Source organism: Equus przewalskii, chromosome 1, assembly GCF_037783145.1.
Source record: "Equus przewalskii isolate Varuska chromosome 1, EquPr2, whole genome shotgun sequence".
Lineage (NCBI taxonomy): Eukaryota > Metazoa > Chordata > Mammalia > Perissodactyla > Equidae > Equus > Equus przewalskii.
Window position 1 is genome coordinate 89153322 of NC_091831.1, and position 21833 is coordinate 89175154.

Genomic DNA, 21833 nt, shown 5'->3' on the forward strand with positions numbered 1-21833 from the left:
GAAATGGGGAACCAAGAGAGCTGCTGTCGTGACAGCAAGACACATCAGAGCCCCTGGGACAGAGTTCTCCCACTGCAGGAGCGCCAGCATCGCCCAGCGGGCCCCATCCCCGGAGTTTCTGAGGCAGCAGGTCTTGGGTGACGCTCAAGAATTTGCATTTTTAGTAAATTCCCAGGAGATGCTGATGCTGCTGGTGTGGGAACCACGCTGTGAGACCCACTGTCCCGGGAGAGCCCTGGGGGCCAGACACACTGATTTATGTGCTTTGCCGCTTTTTCAAAATTCATTTGAATGTTTGAAGTTTTTGGTAACTTATGACCAAGTCTACTGTTTTCCATCTTCCTCATCCTTGTTCTCTCTCAGAGACTTAACTCTCGTACCTTGTCACTTAGCTTTAGACGTGTCAGTGCTACTCCTTCCACCTGCTTTAGCCAGCGATTCTCAGCTGCGGGCGATTCTCAAGGATCCCAAGGGCATCTCGTAATGTCTGGAAACCTCCTTGGTTGTCACAACCGTGTGGGGAGCGGATGTGAGACCGGCCGTCAGTGGATCGAGGACGGGTGTGCTTCTAAACGTCCTGAATGCACAGGGCCAGCCCCCACAACAAAGAATTTTTCAGGCCCCAATGTCAGTGGTGCTGCTGCTGAGAAACCTGGGCCTAAACTGGGTTTTGCACGTGACTTAGCTCAACAGGATGCAAATGCCCTCTTTTGCTGTGAGCAACTTTACAAAGTTGCTCGGTTTACTGTGCTTGTAATCTCAGAGGCACTGCTGTGTCTGCCACGTTCTGGACAGCTCCCTGGCTTGTGACGACTGTATGTCGTTTGGCAGAAGGCACATATGTAGGATTTGCTCCACCTGGAGGCAGTGGGTGCTTCCGCACGCTGCGGCCAGTGGTCCCATCACACACACAGCAATGTGCTCAGCGGAGGGAGGGGAAGATCCCAGCCAGTCAGCCGGTGGCCGTGTCCACTGCTGGGCAGCCCCGCAGCCCGTCCCACCCCCCACTCATTTTCCTCTAAGGCTTGGTGATGTGCTGCTTGTCGTTCCAGTGCTGAATTCCTGTCCACCAGAAAGATGAAATTAATGCTTCTTTTTCAACTTCCGAGAAGACCAGCTGTTGGCTGTCTTAAGGCTCCTCAGTGACAGTGACAGAAAGTTTGAAAGCCTGAAGACACGGGCGTGATCTTGGGCTGTGGGGCGATCTCATACCCCTGCTCCACCCCAGCTTTGCTCCTAGCACCCCTCATCCCACCCCACTGTGTGCACTGGGAGCACGTGCCCCTGTCTGTGAAATGAGCAGAGTCGCCTGTGTCGGCGTGTCCTGGGAATCCTGACGGGCTGGCCCAGAGCCGGTGCGTGAGCAGCAGGAGGCCATTGTTGGTGGGTGTGCAGGGCACAACTCAGACAGACGTGGATTCACAGCTGGGACCTGCCCTCGGCAGGAGGCCAGGTCGCAAGCACAAACGTAGGTTTAGTAGCGGTTTCGGAAGAGAAGATGAAAGAATTCACCTTGAATGGCAGATTAACGGACGTTTTTCATTACAGAACTTAATATGCACTTTTGAGAGCAGAACTGCTTGATTCTGGGTCTGCTTTCTTAACTTAAAAACTTAAAAAAAAACAAGAGGGATACAAGGACACTTGGAGGTGATGGATATGAGGATTACTTTGATTGTGGTAATAGTAACAGGAGTGTAGACATATGTCCAAACTCAGCAAATTGTATGTATTAATTATATGCAGATTTTTTGTATAACAGTTATATCTCAATAAAGGTGGAAAAAGCTTATTGATTTATTAAGAGCAGCCTCTGTGGGTGTTCTGGTATGTGTCAATAGAGCACTTTTATTTCTGAATTTGTGGCCACTGACAGTTCACAGTTCACGTGAAAGAGCCAGAGTGTGTTTGTGCACTCGGTGGTCTGCACGCTCCACCAGGCACAGTCTTGAAGGCGAGCAGTGGACGAGTGAGGTCAGATGGCAGCTCCTGTGCAGTTCTGTCGCCCCCCCTGAGACTGAGGGGTCAGACAGCTCTTTGAACACCTGGCCCCGGGGAGGGTCTGAGAGCAGCAACGGAAATGTCCTGTGGAACAGCACTGCCGCCCTGAGGTCTCCTGCAGAGTCCTTCCCATGGGGCTGCGGCACTGGGCGTGCTGCCAGCACACGGCGTGCATCTCGTGGACCCTGCGGCACAGCGTGAACGTTTGTCCATCTGATTTACACCTCGGCACCTAGAGTCACTGATGTTATTGGGACTTTTCTAGATGTTAGGATTGAAGGAAATACGCTGAGCAATGAGAGACTTGTTAGTACAATGTGCGTGTTTTCTGTGTACATGCGTGTGAATTGCTTTAGAGTCAGAACTGGTTTGGGAATATATTTCTTTTTTAGGGAATTCTGTGAGTTTATATAATATGCATCATCTAAAATTAGACAGAAATAAAAGTGTCAAAATTTTCTAATCTCTCATATTTAAAAAAAGTGTCCTCTTCGGTGGATTTGCTATGTACACTGATGAAGCATCTAGCTATTTAACATTTCAGTGTGTTACACCCGCTGTGTCTGTAACTCACGCCTGCTCGTTCGTGTGCAGATAAGATCTGCGACCAGATCAGTGACGCGGTGCTGGACGCCCACCTCAAGCAAGACCCCGACGCCAAGGTGGCCTGCGGTAAGACGCACCCCAACCTTCCCGCTGGAGCCTCGGGGGGCTGGGCGTGAACCTCTGCCTGTACTGAGGCCTGGGGCCCGGCAGAGGCATGGCCTCCAGGGTCTGGGGACAGAGGGGGTCAGGTCAGCCCTTGCACTACACTGAAGGGGTCATGGGCGCAGCCGAATCGGGCCTTGGCCAGGGTCACAGGGCAGCACTGCCTGGTGTAGAGCCCCAGCCCCGTCTCCTTGCTGTCTCAGCACCATGTAGACGGGTCCTTCCCTCTCCAGTGCATTCAGCACACAGGGTCCCATGTCCCTCTGGGGGAGACTTTCCTGAGGTCTTCGTGGACAGCTGGGGGGCAGGCCGGCCTAGCGCCATCCTCGCTCAGGGTCCCACTCCCTAAAGCCCAAGTGGCGTCGGCAACAAGGGGTGGGAGAGGCCTCACGCGTGTTGACCGCATTCTTCCTGATGACTGCAGACTGCGTGGTCTCGCTTCAGTCCACACAGCAGTCTTCTTATCTTCATCCAACAGCTGGGGAAACAGGCTAAATAGGTTGTTCAGGATCACAGAGGCAGCGAGAGCCTGGTGTGGAAGCTCAGCGTGAAGATTCTTTGCGAGGCGTGGCTCCCCCAGCAGCGCTGAATGGCTGGCAGGCGTGCTGGGGTTTCCTCCTTCCATTAGCCTTAACCTCTTCTTTTTGGAGCTTGTCCCCTGTGAGGCTCCGTGCCGGCCTCCTCCTTGTCCCCGTGAGAGGTCTGGCCCCCTGGCACGCAGCCACCATGTTTCTCCCTGCAGAGACGGTGTGCAAGACGGGCATGGTGCTGCTGTGTGGGGAGATCACCTCCATGGCCGCGGTGGACTACCAGCGGGTGGTGAGGGACACCATCAAGCACATCGGCTACGACGACTCTGCCAAGGGTGAGGCGGGGCCCCGGGCCTGAAGGACGCGCCGGTCCCTGCCAGGCCCTGATGCTGAGTCAGAGCAGGGCGCCCTGTCCTTGGGAGGTGCACATACCACCAGAGAGAAGCATGCCAGCCCAGCCGGTCAGGGTCCAGGGGTCACACTCTCTGGCAGCAGGGTGGCAGCCCAGGTGACGGTGCTCAGCCGAGCCAGCCCATGATAGTTGGGTGTTGACTTTAGTCCTGGTCAAGGTCCTGACTTCCTGGGCCTTTGGAAGAGGAAGCAGCGCTGAGTGGCAGGTGCCCTCTGGGGCCCGCATTCTTTGCCAGGCCCTGGGGCCGGCCTCCTGTTTGTGTCGTCTGCCTTAACGTTTGAGGAGCTCGGCTGCCCTTGTGCAGCTGGGGAATGAGGCTTAGAGATGGAATCGTTGGTGTAAGGTGACACAGTCAGTAAGCGGCTGCCCTGCTGCGAACGCCTGTGCTTTCTGCTAAACTAGGCTGCTTCCCGTTACAGATGAAGGATGCTGATGGCAGGTGAAGGCTGGCCCAGGCAGGCTCCAGCACCAAGAGTGTGGGGGCGTAATGCCCCGGGAAGGGGCTCAGATCCTGGCGGGGATGGAGGAAGAGGGGCTGAGAGCCACGAAGGACTGAGGGCCCAAAGCAGATTCCAACGTCTAAGATGGGCAGGCCAGCAATGGGCCCAGCCAGGGGGTGTCTCGAAGGACGTGGCATGAAGGCTGGATGCCGAGGGCCTGTGTATGCTGACGTCCCACTTACCGGGTGTTTGGGGAGACGTGTGGCACCTTTGTGGGTCCAGGCAGGCTGGGAGGATGCCTTGTAGCTTCATGGGTGAGAGAGGCACGTGCTGTGTGAGGCACAGACACGTGGAACTGCGGGCTCCCCTAGAGGACTCCCTGGAGCACATGGAAGTTTCAGGGGTGTATCCAGAGTCACTGGGAAGAGAGCCAGTGAGCACGGGGAGCTCTCCCAGCCAGTACAGGGGCCCCCCTGCTTGGCCGCCGGGTGCCCGGCCTGTCGGTGGGCCTGCTCCCGGCGCCCAGCGGCCAGGGGCTCACAGCTCCTCGCTGCTCTTTGCTGGGGGGTTGCCAGGCTCGCTGCCTTTCCAAGCCCTGCTCCCCTACCCATAGTCCCCTAAACAAGGTTTCCACATCACTCGGAGCCCTGGACTGGTTTTCAGTGCTGCGAAGATTATTTAGAGAGTGATTAGGTGAAATGCAATGTTTAGTGCAAAACTGGCGAGTCTTCCGCTGCTCGCTACAGGCTGTTCAGATTCATGCGTTCAGAGCCATTCGGTGGGAACAGGAGGCTGCAAGGACGAGGTGGCCCGTGCTCCTGGGCTGGGGGCACTGCCCACGGTGTCCACGGCAGAGCGGCAATGAGGGGCTGTGCCAGGGCCGGACATTTCCCAGAGCTCGTGGGTTTGGGCGTGCGGGAAGGAAGGAGTGTCCGCGGCCGTCGGGCCTCAAGGAGGTGGGAAAGTGGAAACGCCCCGTTTACGGCTGAGCCCAGCCCGTGGGCTGGAGCGGGGTGGGAGGGCCGTGGGCTGAGGAGCTTCTGTTTGGCCGGTTTGGCGGTAGGTCCCCACTGAAGCGTGTGCAGCGACAGTAGGTTGGTCTGGATTTGTGTGTTTGTAAGCCTGTCTGGCGGCCTGTGGAGGGCAGAGACTGGGAGGAGGGGACAGTCTGCTGTCACTAATACGTGACCCGGTGCTGGGCCCCTGCGTGTTGTAGCTCCTCATTCACGCATCCCGGCAGCTGAGTCCGGGGGGGCTGTGAGGACCGGCAGAGCTTGGTCTGTGCGCCGTGGCCCCTCATGGGTCCCCGGGGTTCCCTGCGCCCGGCTGGGGAGCACCAGCCTCCCTCTGTGCCGGGGCTTTGGGAATGGGCAGACGGGCCTCGGCCTCCAGAGGGGCGCTTTTCCGTCTTGCTGCAGGCCCTGCGCACAGCTCGGGATCCGAGGGCTCGACTCCAGGAACCTCTGGGTCGTCGCTGTGCACTCTTCATTCAGGCTGTGAATTCTTGGTGTGCGCTCACGCCTGGGCGCTGGGGGCGGTGCTGGAAGGGCCCTTGATGTCCACCCCTCACCCCGACTTCGGCCTGGGTCCTGGGAGGGCCCCCGGGAGCAGCGAGGGCAGGGCCGTGCGGCGCCTGCCTGCCCTTGGCTCAGAGCAGCGTGGCTGTCGCTGCGGTTCTGTGCAGGATGCAGACTCTTGACGGAGGGAGAACTGAACACAGAAAGATGCGCTGCAGAAGCTTCTCTTTGGCTGGCGAGCTCCACAGAACAGCGCGGGGAGATAGGGGCCTTCCCGCTGCGGGCCTTGGCCCCTGGCCACACTGATCCCGGCTCGCGGGAGACCCCCCCAACCCGCCCCCCGCCTCGGTGCCTGCCCGCGTGGGGAGCTCACAGCCTCCTCGACGCGCCCTCAGGCCTGCCTCCTCTGTGCCTAGGCTTCGACTTCAAGACCTGCAATGTGCTGGTGGCACTGGAGCAGCAGTCCCCGGACATCGCCCAGTGTGTCCATCTGGACAGAAATGAAGAGGACGTCGGTGCTGGAGACCAGGTCCCTAGGCACTGGGCATGCAGTCGTTGTCTGTGCCCTGACTCTGCCTTGTGCCGAGGCGCTAGCCGGGGAAGTGCATGCGTAAAGGCGTAATACTACGTGGGATGGACCCCACGTCCTGGCGGGGAGCTGTGTGCCTGGAGAGGGCGGGACACCTCCGCTTCCGGGCAGTGACTTGGGGGCGTGGGCCTGTCTCCCTGTCCCAGAGCGTTAGGGCTGGGCCCCAGTCTGCCCCCTGCAAGTGCCCCGTGCAGATGCCACATGCGTGAGGCCCCGGGCCAGGGTACCGCTGAGTGTCGGCCGTGGCCGCAGGGTCTGCAGTGGGTGCAGTGCTGTCGCTCTCTCCCTGCGCAGGGCTTGATGTTTGGCTATGCCACGGACGAGACTGAGGAGTGCATGCCCCTCACCATCGTGCTCGCGCACAGGCTCAACGCCCGCATGGCCGAGCTGAGGCGTGCCGGGGTGCTGCCCTGGCTGAGGCCGGACTCCAAGACTCAGGTGGGCCTCCTGTGCCGCCTCCGCGGGGCTCCGGACGCGCATGGCGAGCACCCCCGCATCCTGCCCATCCTCGTCCTCGAGAGGAGCAGATGTTCAGTCCGGGCGCTCAGACAACTGTTGATTGTGAAAAGAACTATTTAATGAAATAGGTGTTTTCTCCCCCCTACATTTTATTACGAGGAATTTAAAAAATCTGGAAAGAACAGTTCTAGATGTTTCTGCTTTCTTGGCGTGTGTTGCCTCTGTTATGTGACCCTCGCTCGGCACCACCTGCTGCTTAACCGCGTCAGAGGGTGTTGCTACCTGTCCGCAGACAGTCCCGCCTCGAGCAAAGCCTGAACATGCCGTGAACGGTCCCGTCAGCACCTCTCTCTGGCCCTTTCTCCATGTTTCTCATAAAAGGGCTTTACCTTTGCTGTTTCTGACCCTCCGTGCCCACGGGCCTTGACCTCTCCGCTCCCGCCCCACTTAGATCCTAAGTCTGTACTTGAAGGTGATGGTGATGCAGGTGTCACAGGCGCCCGGGGTGGGGGGTGCTCCTCTCCCAGGGCCCTGGTTTGCCCTCCCCTCCCCGCCCTGTTTTGCCCTGACCACCCCTCTGCTCCAGATGCCTTCCTGGCTCCCCTCCCGGCTCCCCTCCCGGCACCCTTCCCACCCTTCCGTGGGTTCTCCACACTTCTCCTTCACTCTGTCTCTCCTTCTGCCCTCGCTGTGGATCCAGGGTTCCCCTCCACGCACTCAGATCTCCGGCATCTTCCACCAGCCCCATTTCCCATTCGCCCCGCAAACAGATGTGCTCGGAGACCACTCAGCTGAGGAACCCCACCCCACCCCTCCGTCTTGCTTCCTGCAGAGCACACGCTCCAGCCCGTTCCCCAGGCCAGCTGGCCGGGGTCGGCGCTGCGCCCTCCCAAGGGTCTCCCTGCCGGGAAACTGCAGTTCATTCCCCGTGAGCTTCACTTTTAATATCCTCACGTCTGCTCAGCACCTTCTACGTCTGTCCACTTCCGTGGGGCGACATCCTACTTGTTGTTCTGGCTTTCAAAGCCTTGCTTGGTTTTCCCGCTTTACCGTCCTCGGCCCCCCTCCCCATCTGTGTTAACCCTGCTGTTTCACTCAGTTTGCCTTGTTTCTTGGTGCTTGTCCCCTGTGCTCCACTCCCACCCCTCGCCTCCCTCAGAATCCTGTGCATCCCTGGGCCGCCGCGTGCCCGCCCCCCCCGCTGGTTTCCCTGGCAGCCTCGGGCTGCTCTCGCTGCGGTGCTTGGCATTTGGCGGCAGGGTTTCTAGCTCTCATGGTGCCTGCGTCTCTGTTCCCTTAGTCCGCGTGCACAGAGACGCCTCTTCCTCACCAGCTATGAGGCAGCACAGGGCAGAGGCTGGGGCAGGGAGGCCGCTGTGGCCTCGGGACGCCCGCGTCGTCCATATGACCCCCACGGGGAGGTGAACTGCCGGCATCCCCGGGTGTGCTTTGAGGTTGTGGAGCATGACAGCTAAAGTACAGAGATGACGATGGCACAGAAAGAAAGGGGCACGTGCTGTTGGCACCACTGCCCCATCCCATTCCGGAGCTGTGCTGTGAGGAGAAGCAGGGTGGAGCGTCACAGAAAGGGAATCCTGGAGCAGGGCCGGGAGGAAGGGAGTGGAGCCACCTGTGTAAGAGCGAGGACCTGAGGCCCCACCTGTCGGTGGCTGCCGTGGCTGGGCCTCCTTCGCTGTGTTCGTGATGCGCGGTCTCCGGGTCTCCACCACAGCCAGCTGGGTTTCCCTTCCTGCAGAGATAAACCGAATTCTCTTGAAAATGCTACTTTGGATGCCAAAGTCTGCCTCGCTCCCCTACACAGGCGGGCCTGGGCTGGCGAGGATGGGGTGCAGGTGTGGGTGTGCTGACAGCTCCCCACGGCCCCCTGGGTGAGGCCGCCCCACCATGGGGAGCACTGTGCCAGGAGCAGTCTCCAGGCCTCCTCTGTGCCTGTCGGGGAAGGGTTTTCACTGTCTAACTGGAGTGCTGACCGTGAACAGGATGGATCTTTCCACCTGAACAAATTCTTGCTGCTGATACTGAGAACTGAGTGGCCACCCAGGTGCTATTTTCTGACCCTGGTCAGAGTTGTGTTTTCCATGGAGTATTTTCCCCATGTCTTGCTGACGTGATGAGATGAGAGTGGTGCCTGGGGCCCTCTGCTCTTCCCCAGTTCTGTGGTCATCCAAGGATGCTGCTGGGCGTTGGCTCAGAGTGGGGGATCCGGCAGGGGGGCAGTGGAGACCGGCCGCAGGGGCTCCCTAGGGTGTGGCCTTGCCCTGAGGCTGGATGCAGCAGACGTGGTCCTGGAGCTGGCACAGGGCCTCGCCCCCTGGGACCCCTCTGCGTCTCTCCAGTGCCCTCTCACAGGCCCCGTGTGTGCAGTCAGCGCTTGTGGTTGTCTCAGTTCACAGATGTCAGTGCGCATCTACCCGCCTCCCCAGGATCACACCCTTTGGACAGGCTCTTTCTCCTCCTTCCTCTGGGCCCACCCATTGCTCTTCAGACCAGGCAGGACACATGATCAGAGCTCTATACCGGGCCAGTGTTTGAGGGCTCTCTGGGGGCTGCAGGTGTAGCCCCGGGGAGGTGCCGTGTGCTGCCCTGTGGTCCTGTCCAGGCCGAGGGTGTGGAGCAGTCCTGTGCCTGCTGGCCAGCTGGCCTAGCTACACTTCTGCAGGCCCCCACCCCCGTGGTCCCTCCGGGCACTGCTTTTGTGGGTCCATGTGCTTTGGGTAGCAGTGGGCTTGTGGTTCCAGCACATCCCTCAGGGTCTTGAGTGACAGCCTGCTGGGCAGTGCCCCGGCTACCAGGCCACACGGCTGTAGGTCCGAGTCCAGCTTTGCTGGCTGTGTGATCTTGATCACAGCATCTTTACAGTGGGCCCAGTGATGGCGCCTCAGCTTCTGGCGTGGCTTCTGGCATCTGGTGTGTACCATCAGTGCCAGTTTCTTCTCCAGCCTCATCCGCCATCCTCACCGTCTCCTCCCCTCACTCTGCAAGCCCATGGCACCCGCCGCCTTTGGTGCCATCAGGCCAGGCTGCAACACTGGCTCCTGTGCTCATGGTGTGTTGGTGGAGATGGGGAGACGGTGCTGTCTGTGCGGCTGTGGGGCGACACAAGCTTCCAGGCCAGGTGGAGCCGGGCTCTGCTCTTTGGCTTCTCGCTGGCTGGCGTGTGGCTTCAGTCACCTTGTTCCACTTCTCACGGGCCTGTTTTCTCATTTGTAAAATGGAGATGATACTGCCTATCTGGCCTAAATATCAATTGATAATGCATAGAATGGACCCAGAAGTGACCCTCATGGTGGCAGTGGGTGTGAGGTACGTCCCTGTGCCTGGCCCGCAAGGGCACTGAGGCGGCTGCCTTTCCCTTGTGCTCTCTGTGTTCCCTTGCTTTTCCCCAAACGCCTGGGGCTGGCAGTGCAGACATGCGGCTCCCTGTCTCCATGGCCCGCGCCCCTCCCATCCTGTCCCCACGGCGGGCACGTCTGCTGGCCCCTGTGCCTCCAGAGCTCCTCCGCTTGGGGCTGGGTGGCTGGCGTGTGGCCGTGGACTCCTGGGTTCCTCGGTAGGAGCCCGCGTGCCTTGGCCCCAGGCCACAGAGGGTCCAGAGAGGGCTCTGGCCAGAGGGACATTTGTCATCACCCAGAACCCTCTGAGATGGAGGGAGGGGAGTCTAGTGGGTCATGGAGTGGAAACTCTAGAACCTGAGGCCACGAGTGGCACCAACTGTGGTCACAGGTGGGAACAGCTTGTGCTTGATTCCCAGTCATCCCAACGCCACAGTGTGTGAGATTAAATGTCCTGAAGGTCCGTTGAGGCTGGAGGGCCTGTGGCCCCTGGGAGCCCTGCTGCCTCCCGGGTACCTGTGCCAGCAGCAGTGTGTCCTCAGCTCGGGACGGGGCCTCACGCTGTGTGCCCTGCCCTTCTGACTGACAGGTGACCGTCGAGTACGTGCAGGACAAGGGCGCCGTCATCCCCGTGCGCGTCCACACCATCGTCATCTCTGTGCAGCATGACGAAGACATCACGCTGGAGGACATGCGCAGGGCCCTGAAGGAGCAGGTGATCAGGGCCGTGGTGCCGGCCAAGTACCTGGACGGGGATACCATCTACCACCTGCAGCCCAGCGGGCGGTTCGTCATCGGAGGTCCCCAGGTATGCCCTCGTCTCTGGGTGAGGTCTTGACGCACCTGTGTTGCTAGGTGGCTCACCTCGCCAAGCACAAGGGCTGCAGGAGGAAGCTGTGTGTGACCAGCCGGGCCTGGGCGTGGGCAGAACGTGCAGTGGGCTCGCTCCCTGCTGGGCCCGCTGTGTGTCCTCAGTGTGTGAGGAGCCGGGGACGTGTGCCTGGGAGTCTCCATGTCGTGCTGCCTGGCCCTCCCACTCCAAACACCTGGTGCCTGCCCGGCTACAGCTGCTCCTGCGCAGGTGCCAGCTCAGCTCTGCAGGCGACTGGCCTTCCCGGTGCCGTCTATTGGTTCCCTGCCGCAGGGCACCCTACGCACTCCTGGGCCCCAAGGTGTGCAGTGCTGCAGGAGGGGACCCCCGCTGCTCCGCCCCCTGCCCCTCGGGAGTGAGGATGAGGGGTGGGCGGGGCCTCCCAGAGGCTGCTGAAGCTACCCAGGGCCTCGGCCATCAGGGTGTTGCCACGAAGCGGAGCCCCCGTGGCGGGTCCTGTGTCCACATGTAGTGCAGAAACACGGGCCTAGAGAACGGTGAAGCTGGTTTTCCTACAGGACTTCTCCAAGCTCATGCTGGTGTGGACTGTGTGTCTCTAAGAGGGGAGATGACACGCACTTTCCTCCAATCATTTAACACAGAGCCCCCCCCCCCCCATCTTTATTGACGGGTGGTGCACAGAGCAGACCCCTGAGGAAACGGGCCGTGTGGCATCTGCTGCACGGTACCAGCCAGGCCACAGCCGGGGGCACTTGTTACGGCCCAGTCCCCTCCTGCGGTGGGATTTCTCCTTCATGACCAACTCAGGAAACCAAGGCACGAGGAGCTGGCTGTGAGCCCAGCTGCCACCTTCTCATGAGGCTCCGACAGGTCTCCCGCCTTTGGTAAGTGGTGGGGACTGACCTGGGGTCCGAGCGCAGGGTTTCTGGCTGTCTCGTTACCCGGCTCTCAGAGAAACGCCCGCAGGCAGTGTCCAGCCCCCTCTCCGAGTGCTGGTCCAGCGGCCACAGAGCTTCGGCTGCCCCTCCTCCCAGCCGCCTGGGGCTCGGGCTGCCACCTCCCGCTCTGTCCCTCCTCTCCTCCGCAGGGCGACGCGGGCGTCACCGGCCGTAAAATCATCGTGGACACCTACGGCGGCTGGGGTGCGCACGGTGGCGGGGCCTTCTCCGGGAAGGACTACACCAAGGTGGACCGCTCTGCGGCCTACGCTGCCCGCTGGGTGGCCAAGTCCCTGGTGAAGGCGGGGCTGTGCCGGAGAGTGCTGGTGCAGGTGCGTCGCCGGGCCTGCACTGGACACGCGGGCCTGGCGGGAAGGCCACATGCTCTGTCAAAGGACGAGCCTCTCTGTGTGTCGGGTCGGGCACTGCGGCCAGTCTCCTGTGAATGGGGAGGGGGAGACGAGCGTCTTCAGGGCGGGCAGGACTCTAGGCAGCCGAGGTGGGGGCCGTGTGGGCAACAGACGTCTGGTTCCAGCTGCCCCTTCCCGCCAACGCTGAGGTCTCTGTGAGGGCCGGACACCTGCACTGAGGCTTCCATCCCGACCCTGGTCTCTTCCGGAAGGTCTCCTACGCCATTAGCGTGGCTGAGCCGCTGTCCATCTCCATCTTCACCTACGGAACCTCCGAGAAGACAGAGAGGGAGCTGCTGGATGTGGTGAACAAGAACTTCGATCTTAGGCCTGGCGTCATCGTCAGGTACAAGTGCAGCCGCTGCAGTGCGGAGGCCGCCTCCTCCCTCCCCCAGGCTCAGCTCTGCGGGGGCGGGTGTCGGAAAGGAGGATTTCCCACTCCCCGGGAGGAGGGGTCTTCCAGCTCTCGCCCTGTGCAGAGCACACCCCAAACGCAGCACGTCTGGTGCTCGGGTTGAGGGGCCTCCAGGGTCCCTGCTGGCCGGCAGATACCGACACGGGTGGGTGGGCCACCTTTGAACAGGAGGGGGGCTCTCAGGAAGACAACTGTAAGGCAGAATGGCTGAGAGCCGAGTGGGCCAGTCTAGTCCCATCTCCCTTGCCCCTGCTGCCCCCCTGCTCTGAGCCTGGCCTTGTGTGGATGCCGGGCTGGGCCGGGTGGAGGAGCCGAGAGAATGGGGCAGCGAGGCCGGGGTTCAGACCCTGACTCCCAGGTGTGTCTGTGGGTTGGGCCATCCCTGAACCTTGGGGCCTGTTTCCTGGGGCCACTGGCAGCCGCCTCATAAGACGTGGTGCCTCGAAGGCAGGAAACACGTGGGGAACTGCCCTGAGGGTGGGGACACTCGCCAAGATGCCTTGGCCTGTTACCTACTCCCCTGCTGGAAATAGAGCGAGGGCCTCTGCCTGCCCCTGAGCTGACCCTTCCCTCTGCTGGCCGGGCAGGGACTTGGACTTGAAGAGGCCCATCTACCAGAAGACCGCCTGCTACGGCCACTTTGGGAGGAGCGAGTTCCCCTGGGAAGTTCCCAAGAAGCTTGTGTTTTAGAGGCTGTGCAGCTGGGCCGGCCTCACGGCGGAGGCCCAGGGCGGCAGCATCCTCTTCTCCAGGGTCCCGACTCCCAGATCTCCCAGCCCCTGGGCCACTCACCGCCCGCCGGGCACGCTTCCCCTCTGTCTTGCCCCCTCCCTGTGCTTCCTCCTCCCGGGTCCCCTCCCCGGCAAAGCCAGCTGCCTCTGATCGAGCCATCCCCTGTCGTCGCCTGAATGGCATGAGGCAGGGGCCTCCTGTGCCAGGGCCAGGTCCCCTCATGAGGATAGTCACGAGGTCCCCGGCCTCTCCCTCAGACCCAGGCGATGTTCACTTAGGGAACCACCCCTGTCAGGAGTACATCCCCCACTCGCCTCCCCCCACAGCCTGACCCTGACCAGCTCCCTCCGCCCCTGCGTGTGCCCTGGCCACTGCACCTCAAACGTCTGGAGGCCCCGTGTGGGCCTGGGTGTGCTGGGCCTGCCCTTGAGTCTGCGGCCAGCACCTGAGCCCAGGCATCACACAGGCCTGCCCGGGCTGGGCTCCATGGGGAGCAGAACAGGGCCCACGTCGCCCAAGCGTCTCCACCTGTAGGGGCTGAGCTAACCTGATCCCATTTCTTCTTCACTGCAACACAATGGGGAGCACCTTGCATAATCCCATTTATGAATGGGGAAACTGAGGCACAGGTCATCTAGGCAACTTGCACAAGGTCCCACTGCCGCCTGTGTCAGAACCTAGATAGGAGTCCAGGAGCTTTGCCTCAGCAGTTCCCCCCCTCCATCTCATGCCAGAAGCAAGCCCTGAGGAGGCAGACTGAGGCGAGGCTGTGGCCTCTGCCCCAAGAGCCGAGGCTGCCCCCGGCGAGCCCTGGGCAGGGGTCTGCAGAGTCAGCACAGAACCAAAGACTGTTGCATTTGCCTCCTCGTTTTCAGAAGTGGGTTCAGGGTGGGCGGGGCGTCCTGGCCTCTGGGACCAGGCTGGAGTTTGGGATCGAGGAGCAGCCATAGAATCCTGGCCCCTGACCACTCAGGGCCACGTGGGGCTTGGACTTCTGGACTTCCGGGGTCAGTGGTCCAAGTCGAGTCCTGTTCCCTCTGGGCTTCCCGGAGCTGGAGAAGCAGCTTGTCCTGGCATGGGCAGCCCGCTCCTTAAAGAAGGGGCTGCAAGTCTTCAAGGCTTTCTCTCTCTTTGGCCTGCTCCCTCCGCTGTGGTCCGAGCGCCATGGGAACACATGGATGAGCCCTCAGACCCCCCTGCATCGCGCCTCCGGGCTGGCTCTCCATCACGGGAAAGCTGCTCTGGGGGGCAAGCACCCACATCACCGTCACCATAATGTCCCAGCGTGCCTCCCCCAGGTCCCCTCCCTCTCAGCAGACGGAGGCACAGGGCCGTGCTCCTCCTGCTCAGGCAGGTTTGAAGTGAAAATTAAGGGTTTTATACTTTCCCCCACCCCCTAAAAAACAGCATCTTTTTTTGCCAACATTGTTTATATGAGGCTAGAACCTTTATTGACAGCTCCCGCAGGGACAGTGAATAAAAACCCAAGGAGCAAGTGCCCTATGCTGTCTTTGTCCACAAACCCAGAAGCCTCCCCTCCAGGCGGCACTGCCTGCTTCCCCGTCTCGCGGCAAAGTGCGTCCTCTCCTCGGTCCTCTCCTCGGTGCCCGCCTGGGCCATCTGTCCTTGTGGGCTCCTCCACTGGTGCTGTGCTGAGTCACCCTGTCCGTCTGTGGGGGGCTCCTCCCCAGTGCTGTGCTGAGTCGCTCTATCTGTGGGGGGCTCCTCCCCAGTGCTGTGCTGAGTCGCTGCGTTAACGTGTTTATTCCGCACCGTGCTCCTCCGAGGCAGACACTCCTGGGAAACCCACATTGCAGGCGGGGAACCTGAGGCCCCTGGACGGTCAGGGCTGTGACGGGGGCACCTGGCTGGCGAGTGGCCCACTCTCCAGGTGTCCCCTCTCCATCACCAGCATGCTCCCCTTCATCCTCGTCTGTATTCCCTTCTCCCGCCCCGTCCTCCTATTTTCTACAGTAAGACTGGCACAAGGTGGGCGTCCGGTGGTGTTGGCAGAATGGCCGAATGAGTGACTGAAGTCAAGCGAAGTGAGCGAGTGAGGGGTTTGGTCTGCAGGGAGATGAGCCAAACCTTTAAATGGGTGTGCGTGTCCCTGTCGCACATTTAGGGGGATGACTCACACTGGTTTTGGTTAGACAGTGTCCCTGCCATGGCCCCCAAGAGGCAGTCCTGAGAGCTGGAGCAGGTGGGGTGGGACCTGTGCTGTCCCCTGCAGGCAGAGACAGGATCTGTGCCTGGAGAAGCCACGACCCTGGCTGTGCAATGAAAGACTTTTCCTAGAAAATAATGCACATTTTGTAAGAACACATACGAACAAAATGACACACAGGGAACGTTGGAACACTTGCCTGTGATGGAAGGTGGTAAAAGAATGGGCTTTGTGGGCAGAAAAGGCCACATAATGAGTGAAAGCCAGAAGGAGAAGCAACTTCTGAACCATGACACCTCGAGTGTCAGATGTGCTGGAAATGTGGAAGAGCAAGCAAGATGCAGGGAGCGGCCGGGGGTAGGAGGAAAGCCAGGAGAGGGGAGCCAAGTGGAGACTGTTGCTAGGATTGGGAGGGTCACCCATGAGCTAGATGATGTGAGGCCTCGGAGTGTCCAGTGTGGTCAGCCGTGTGGAGGTTGTTGGTGACCTGGGAAAAGGAGAGTCGTTAAGAAAATGTAAATATGGCCGTGTGCCCCACCCCCAACTGTCATCCATTAGTACCTCTAGTACATTCTGAATAAAGTTCAAGGTGCGGGACTAAGCTGTCACTGTCTCATGTGCCTGTTCGGTCCCTGTCTGGATTCCGTTCCCCACCTGACTCCAGACTCCCCAGCCTCTTTGGCTTCCCCAAACAGGCCAGCTCATTCCTGCCTCAGGACCTTTGCACATGCCATTCTTTCTGTGACACTCTTCTCCTGTCTTTGAGTGGATGCTACAGGCATCCTGTAGGTTTCAGATGAAATTTCTGTGTTTCTGAAAAGCCCCTTCCTTGATAACCCCCCCATTTCTACTCCCTTCCCTTTTTAGTTTCTTGTTCAGTGTTTCACACAGTGTGTAAATACGTATTTCCTTGTCTAACTTCCTTGGGGCCCATCCCCCTCACGACTCCTTCCACACCCACCCTCCCTCCTCTCGCTGGGTGGTTCCTCTGATACTTCCAGTCTCAGTTTACACATCACCCTCCAGAAAGACACTCCCACACATCCTCCATCAGTTGTGCCCATCACCGTCTTTATCTGGCCCTGGGCTGTCTAAGGCTGCAATTCTTCATGGATGTCCCTACTTGCTTGTTTATGCTTGTTGCCCCCTCAGGACCCAGAATTGTTGAGGTCTTACCTTGTCTGCTTTCTCTGCCATTTCTTGCCTGGCTCCGGGGCAGGCTTGGCACAGAGTAGGTGCAGGTGTAGAATGAAGTCCAGGCGTGTCCGTCTGCCCTGCCCCTGACTCCCCTTAACAAAGAGGTTCTGTGAGAGATGAGGATTCTGCTCGCCCCCTGCCAGGCTCTGTGCCAGGCTCAGGTGCCCAGAGAGGTAAATTACAACTATTCAACAGAGATTTGTGGGGTTTTTAGAGCACTTGTTCAGAGCATAGCACTGTGACCATGAGGGGTTACTCAGTGATCACTCGGCAGTTCAGTGTTTCAATACTAGAAGCGAGCGTGGTATGATAACGAGGTGACAAACAGAGGAAGGTGACACCAGATGAGGAGGCACCCAGGAGGATGGGCAGGTGGGAGCGTGGTCTGAAGGGTACTTGGGAGTTGGTGGTGGGTGGAGGAATGGGGTGGGAGGAGACTTTGGGAGAGAGTTGGCGGCTCAGCATGCATTGGTTGGGGTGGAAGGCTTGCGGTGGAAACTGTAGAAGAAACTTTTGCCTGTGACACATTCCACGGAGTGGGCGTGACCCAGGCACAGTGTCAGCAGCAGCTGTGACACAATGTGTCGATGGGTCACTGGATGAAGAAGATGTGGTGTGTACATGCACAATGGAATATTATTCAGCCATGAGGAAGAAGGAAATCCTGCCATTTGCAACAAGTTGAATGAAACTTGAAGGCATTATGCTAAGTGAAACAAGTCAGACAGAGAAAGACAAATACTGTAGAATAATATCACTTTATATGGAATCTAAAAAAGCCAAATTCATAGAAGCAGAGAGGAGAGTGGTGGTTACCAGGGGCTGGGTCGGGGGTGGGTTGGAGAGATGTTGGTCAAATGGTACAAACTTCCAGTTAGAAGATGATAAACTCTGGGGCCAGTCCGGTGGCGTAGTTAAGTTCACAGGCTGTGCTTCGCTGGCCTGGGGTTTGCAGGTCAGGATCCTGGGCCCTGACCTGGCACTCCTCGTCAAGACACACTGTGGCGGCATCCCACATAAAACGGAGGAAGATGGGCACAGATGTGAGCTCAGTGACAATCTTCCTCACACACACAAACACAAAAGATGAGTGAGTTCTGGGGATCTATTGTAGAGCATGATGATTATAGCTAATAATACTGCATCGTGTACTTGAAAGTTGCTAAGAGAGTAGATCTGAAACGTTCTCACCACAAGAGAGAAATGGTAATAACATGACGTGATGTGATGTGATGTGATGTGATGGGGGTGTCAGATAAGGCTGTGGTGGTGATCATTTTGCAACCTGTAAGTGTATCAAATCAGCATGTTGTACACCTTAAACTTACACAATGTTACATGTCAATTATCTCTCAGTAAAGACGGAAACAAAAGTGTGACAGACACGTGGGCCCTGGGCTGTGGGGTCTCTTGCCTTCTTACCATGACATCCTCAGAGAGAGTTGTGGAGAAATAAAGAAAGGGGCTGTGTTCTGAGTTCAGTCCATGTCAGCTCCAGATGCAGAAAAACGAGGGTAGATAAATAATTCAATGGGAAGGAAAAACCAACTAGAGGGAACAGGACAGTCTACAGCCCCAGAAATCCGCATTGGAGGTGGCATTGGACGCCCCTACAACATGGGAGGTTGTGTCAGATCCGTTTGACGTCACTCTTGTGGGACAATGTGAAACTCAAAAGTCAGAAGGGCAATAACTCGCCAAATCTGATTTCATAAAAATGAAATTTTTGTGCATTAGGGAAAAAACATAAAGGTAAAAGATAAGTAACAGAATGGAAAATATTTGCAATGTCCAATTTAACGAACCACAGATCAATAAGAAAACAGCAAAACCCTAGAAGTAAATGGACAAAGTGTAAGGACAGGAACAAACAGATGTAATGAAAGAAATGGAAAAAAACCACGAGAAACGAAGTTGCTCAATCACACGTGTTTCAAGAAATAAACACTTTTAAAAAATGCAATATTCTATTTTGGCAAACAGATGGCTAAAAAAAAAAAGATAGGAGTGGTAAAACCCAGGGCTGGTGAAGGTGTTGGGAAATGGGCGTTTCCAAACGCGGCTCGTGTGGTTTGGCGCAGACTTTCTGGAGGGGACTTTGGCTCTTTGTTCTTGCCTGGTCTGACCCTTGGGTCAGAGGTGCCATCACGCCACGGCGGGAGCGCTCTGTCCTGGCCTGAGGGGGACAGCGGGGAAAGGCCAGTGTGAGCTGGACGGGTCAACTTGGGAAGGGCTCTCGGGAAGCCCCGTCTGGTCTTGGCCCCCTGAGAGCAGGGCTCCCTCCTGTAGCCGAGGTTGAGGGACTCCCCCTGGGGTGTTTGCCGAGCCCCCACAGGAAGACCCTGGGACATGGGCTGGGAGGAGCCCTGTCCTTCACATGCTAAGGCTGCAATAGCCAAGGTGATCGTGGAACCTAAGAGGACTGTTTCCATCCCCAAGTTACAGAGGGGAAGCTGAGGCTCAGGCAGGTGGGCTCACTTCTGAAGGCCCCACTCAGTAAAGGCCGACCCTGTCCCAGGCAGGAGGGAACCATGGGTGTGGCTGGTGTGAGTCCCCTCCGTTTCATGGGGGGAAGCGGTTGGATCACGGCCCCAGCAGCTGACGTGGGCTGCTGTTCTGGAGGGGCTGCTCCCCGAGGTGTGAGGATCCTGGGGCCCAGCATCTCCTTTAGTTCTGAGCTGTGTGTGTTCTCCAGCAGGAGAGGCAGCCCTGGGCTCCAGGCTCTGCCCAGGCTTCCAGGAGGCCCCTCTTGGCAGAGTAGGGGGCCCCAGCTCCTCCCCAAGGTCTGTCCCCACTCCACCTCCAGGGCTCCTGACCACAGTCCCTGTGCCCACCCCCCTCCTCTTGACAGAGGCTGGACGGGGTGGGGCGGAGGCCTCTTGATATTCGTAGGTGACGAAAGGCTGGGTGGGCTGTTCTGTTCTCCTCCTTGGGCTGAGGACCCCCTAAGACAGCCTCGGGGGCCAGACTCCAGCCAGGCTTCCCCCTCACCTCACTCCCTCCAGGGCTGCCAGCCCCTCCCTGCTCCAAGCTCTGAGGGCAGCTCTGAACATTCTCCCTTGAAAAAACACGATATTGTGGGGGCCTGGAATTGGCCACCCCAAGATATGTCTCTTTGGCATGAGGATTATTTGGGGCTGGTTACTTTTAATAAACTGCAGACAGGAAAGCAACTGAAAAGTAGAATTTACTTACCCTTTGTTAAGAGACATTTACATTGTAAAGGAAATCTCTGTCTGTATAGGTGTCTCCCTCTCTGTACCAGGAAGAAGGGGGGATGACCTTATCTCTAGAAACTCTTATCAATGCAGAATGCAAGGACTTAAATCTGCATAATAATCTTATTCCTGTTTATTGTGCTTGTCTGGTAACCTCCTGTAACTGACTTGCCCGACCCACAACATCCTCCTTTGTCTTGAGCTGAAGATGATATTTAAGGTGGGGGCTTCAGCCATTTTGGCGAGTTGCTCAGCTTGCCTGAGCCTCTCTCATGTATACATGCTATAAAGCTCTGTTTAATTTTCTCCTGTTATTCTGTCTCATGTGAATTTAATTCATTCTCTGGCCAAATGAACCCAGAGAGGGTAGAGGAAATGTCTTCCTCCCCTACAATATCATCTCGTAAGTAGCTTTTGGATTTAGGCATCAAAGCACTCAGAGTTTCTGAGTTCTAAGAGATTTCAATTTGTGTGGATCTCATGCTGTTTCTCTGCTTCCCTTGTGTTTCGTTTCCCAGTCGTAACTTTCTGAGCCACATGCTGGTTCTTGCGGCTTCTAGATCCAAAACCTGCTCAAGGAGGAGTTCCAGAATTTCCACATGTTGTTTTTCCTTCAGCTTTTCCCCTTGTTTCTAGTTGAACTGACAGGCAATTACAGAAAATAATGTCTGTTATTTGTACTTTTCAAAAAAATTTCAGGTTTTCATTTGACAAACAAATGGCAAGCAATAGGATCTATTGGAGTCTATGAGGAGGCCATTTGGTGTCAGCCTAATTCGGCCTGACAGTGTTTTTCCTGTCAAAAGGGCCTGACGTGGCCGTTGAGCACGCATCGCATCGTAGATCCACTTTAAACATTTCCTATGGCAAGAACAAATGCCCTTAAGAGAAAGGTGCAACTTCCCCGCACATTGGCCTTTCCTTAAGGAGAAGCATCTTTCCTTAGGCTAGGAACAGATGGCTGCGCTCACCTTTGACCATCCAGCTCACCTGTGACCACCTAGGCTGAGACAACAGACCTGCCACCCAGCTGTGTCCATCGATCCCTGTGCCAACAGAGCAATCTCGTGACTATCGTCAAAGGGACCTTTCGATCCTATGTGAAGCGTCCTCCCTGGGGGTCTAGAAGCACTCTGTACACCCCACTTCTCGGGTGCCCTTTCTTCCTTTGGGAAGAAAGGGCCCAGGCCACAGTCCTCACATTTTAGCTCAGAATAAACTCACCTCAATTTTCATGGATAGATTGGTTCTGGATTATTTTTGTTGACACATTATAGTCCAAAATGGTGAATTTTGAGAAATGTTATGTGGGCACCTGATGTTACCAGGGTATAGATTTGCATTTACTTCAATTTGTTAAATATTTAAAATGATATATATATATTTATATTTTAAATTATATAATTCAGACATTCCTGCGGACAGGAATTTTAAGCTTTCCTTAGAAAGCAACCGATAAGAGAGGAGAACGCGGACGTGTGAATCCTTCGGGCCTCTCCCTCGCTCCCTCTCTTCCTGCCTGCCTGCCTCAGGGGACATCGTGGAAGAGCGGACACTCTGCCTTGGACGCGGGGGACACGACGAGGCGCCCGTGGTCATATGTGTGTGAGTGTGCACCACACGGCGGTGGCTAGAAGGGCTGTCCCGGCAGAGGGAACAGTGTGGACCGGTGGGTCCACGGGGCCGCAGAGGCGACGTCTCAGTAGAGGCGCCGTCCTGTGCCTTCATGGGCGCTGCCCTCCCGCCCTCTGTGCTCACAGTGGGACCCAGCTGCCAGGCGCAGGCTCGCCTCTGGGCGCAGCCGTAGTCTCCCCAATGCCCTTGGCCGGCGGGCCGTGGTGGCCCGGGGCTCTTCATCAGCCCGGGATGAATCCAGGGGGCGCTACAGGGCGTCCTGCAGAGAACTCGACGGTGC

General features: G+C 57.8%; 1 protein-coding gene across 3 annotated transcripts in view; it reads left to right on the forward strand.

Moving 5' to 3' along the window:
- The window catches only part of MAT1A (methionine adenosyltransferase 1A), a 28294-nt gene extending 12194 nt beyond the window's left edge, over window positions 1–16100 (forward strand). For 2 of the 3 annotated variants that reach the window (XM_070616937.1, XM_008543646.2), the window contains 8 exons: window positions 2596–2673; window positions 3452–3574; window positions 6025–6137; window positions 6492–6635; window positions 10599–10817; window positions 11929–12111; window positions 12402–12535; window positions 13192–16100. In XM_070616937.1, coding sequence (XP_070473038.1) covers window positions 2596–2673; window positions 3452–3574; window positions 6025–6137; window positions 6492–6635; window positions 10599–10817; window positions 11929–12111; window positions 12402–12535; window positions 13192–13294 — 1097 coding nt within the window. In that variant the 3' untranslated portion in view covers window positions 13295–16100. Of the gene's footprint in view, window positions 1–1052; window positions 2674–3451; window positions 3575–6024; window positions 6138–6491; window positions 6636–10598; window positions 10818–11928; window positions 12112–12401; window positions 12536–13191 lie in introns of all 3 variants that reach the window. The other variant, XM_070616957.1, reaches the window with a different exon arrangement.
- The last annotated feature ends 5733 nt before the right edge of the window (window positions 16101–21833 follow it).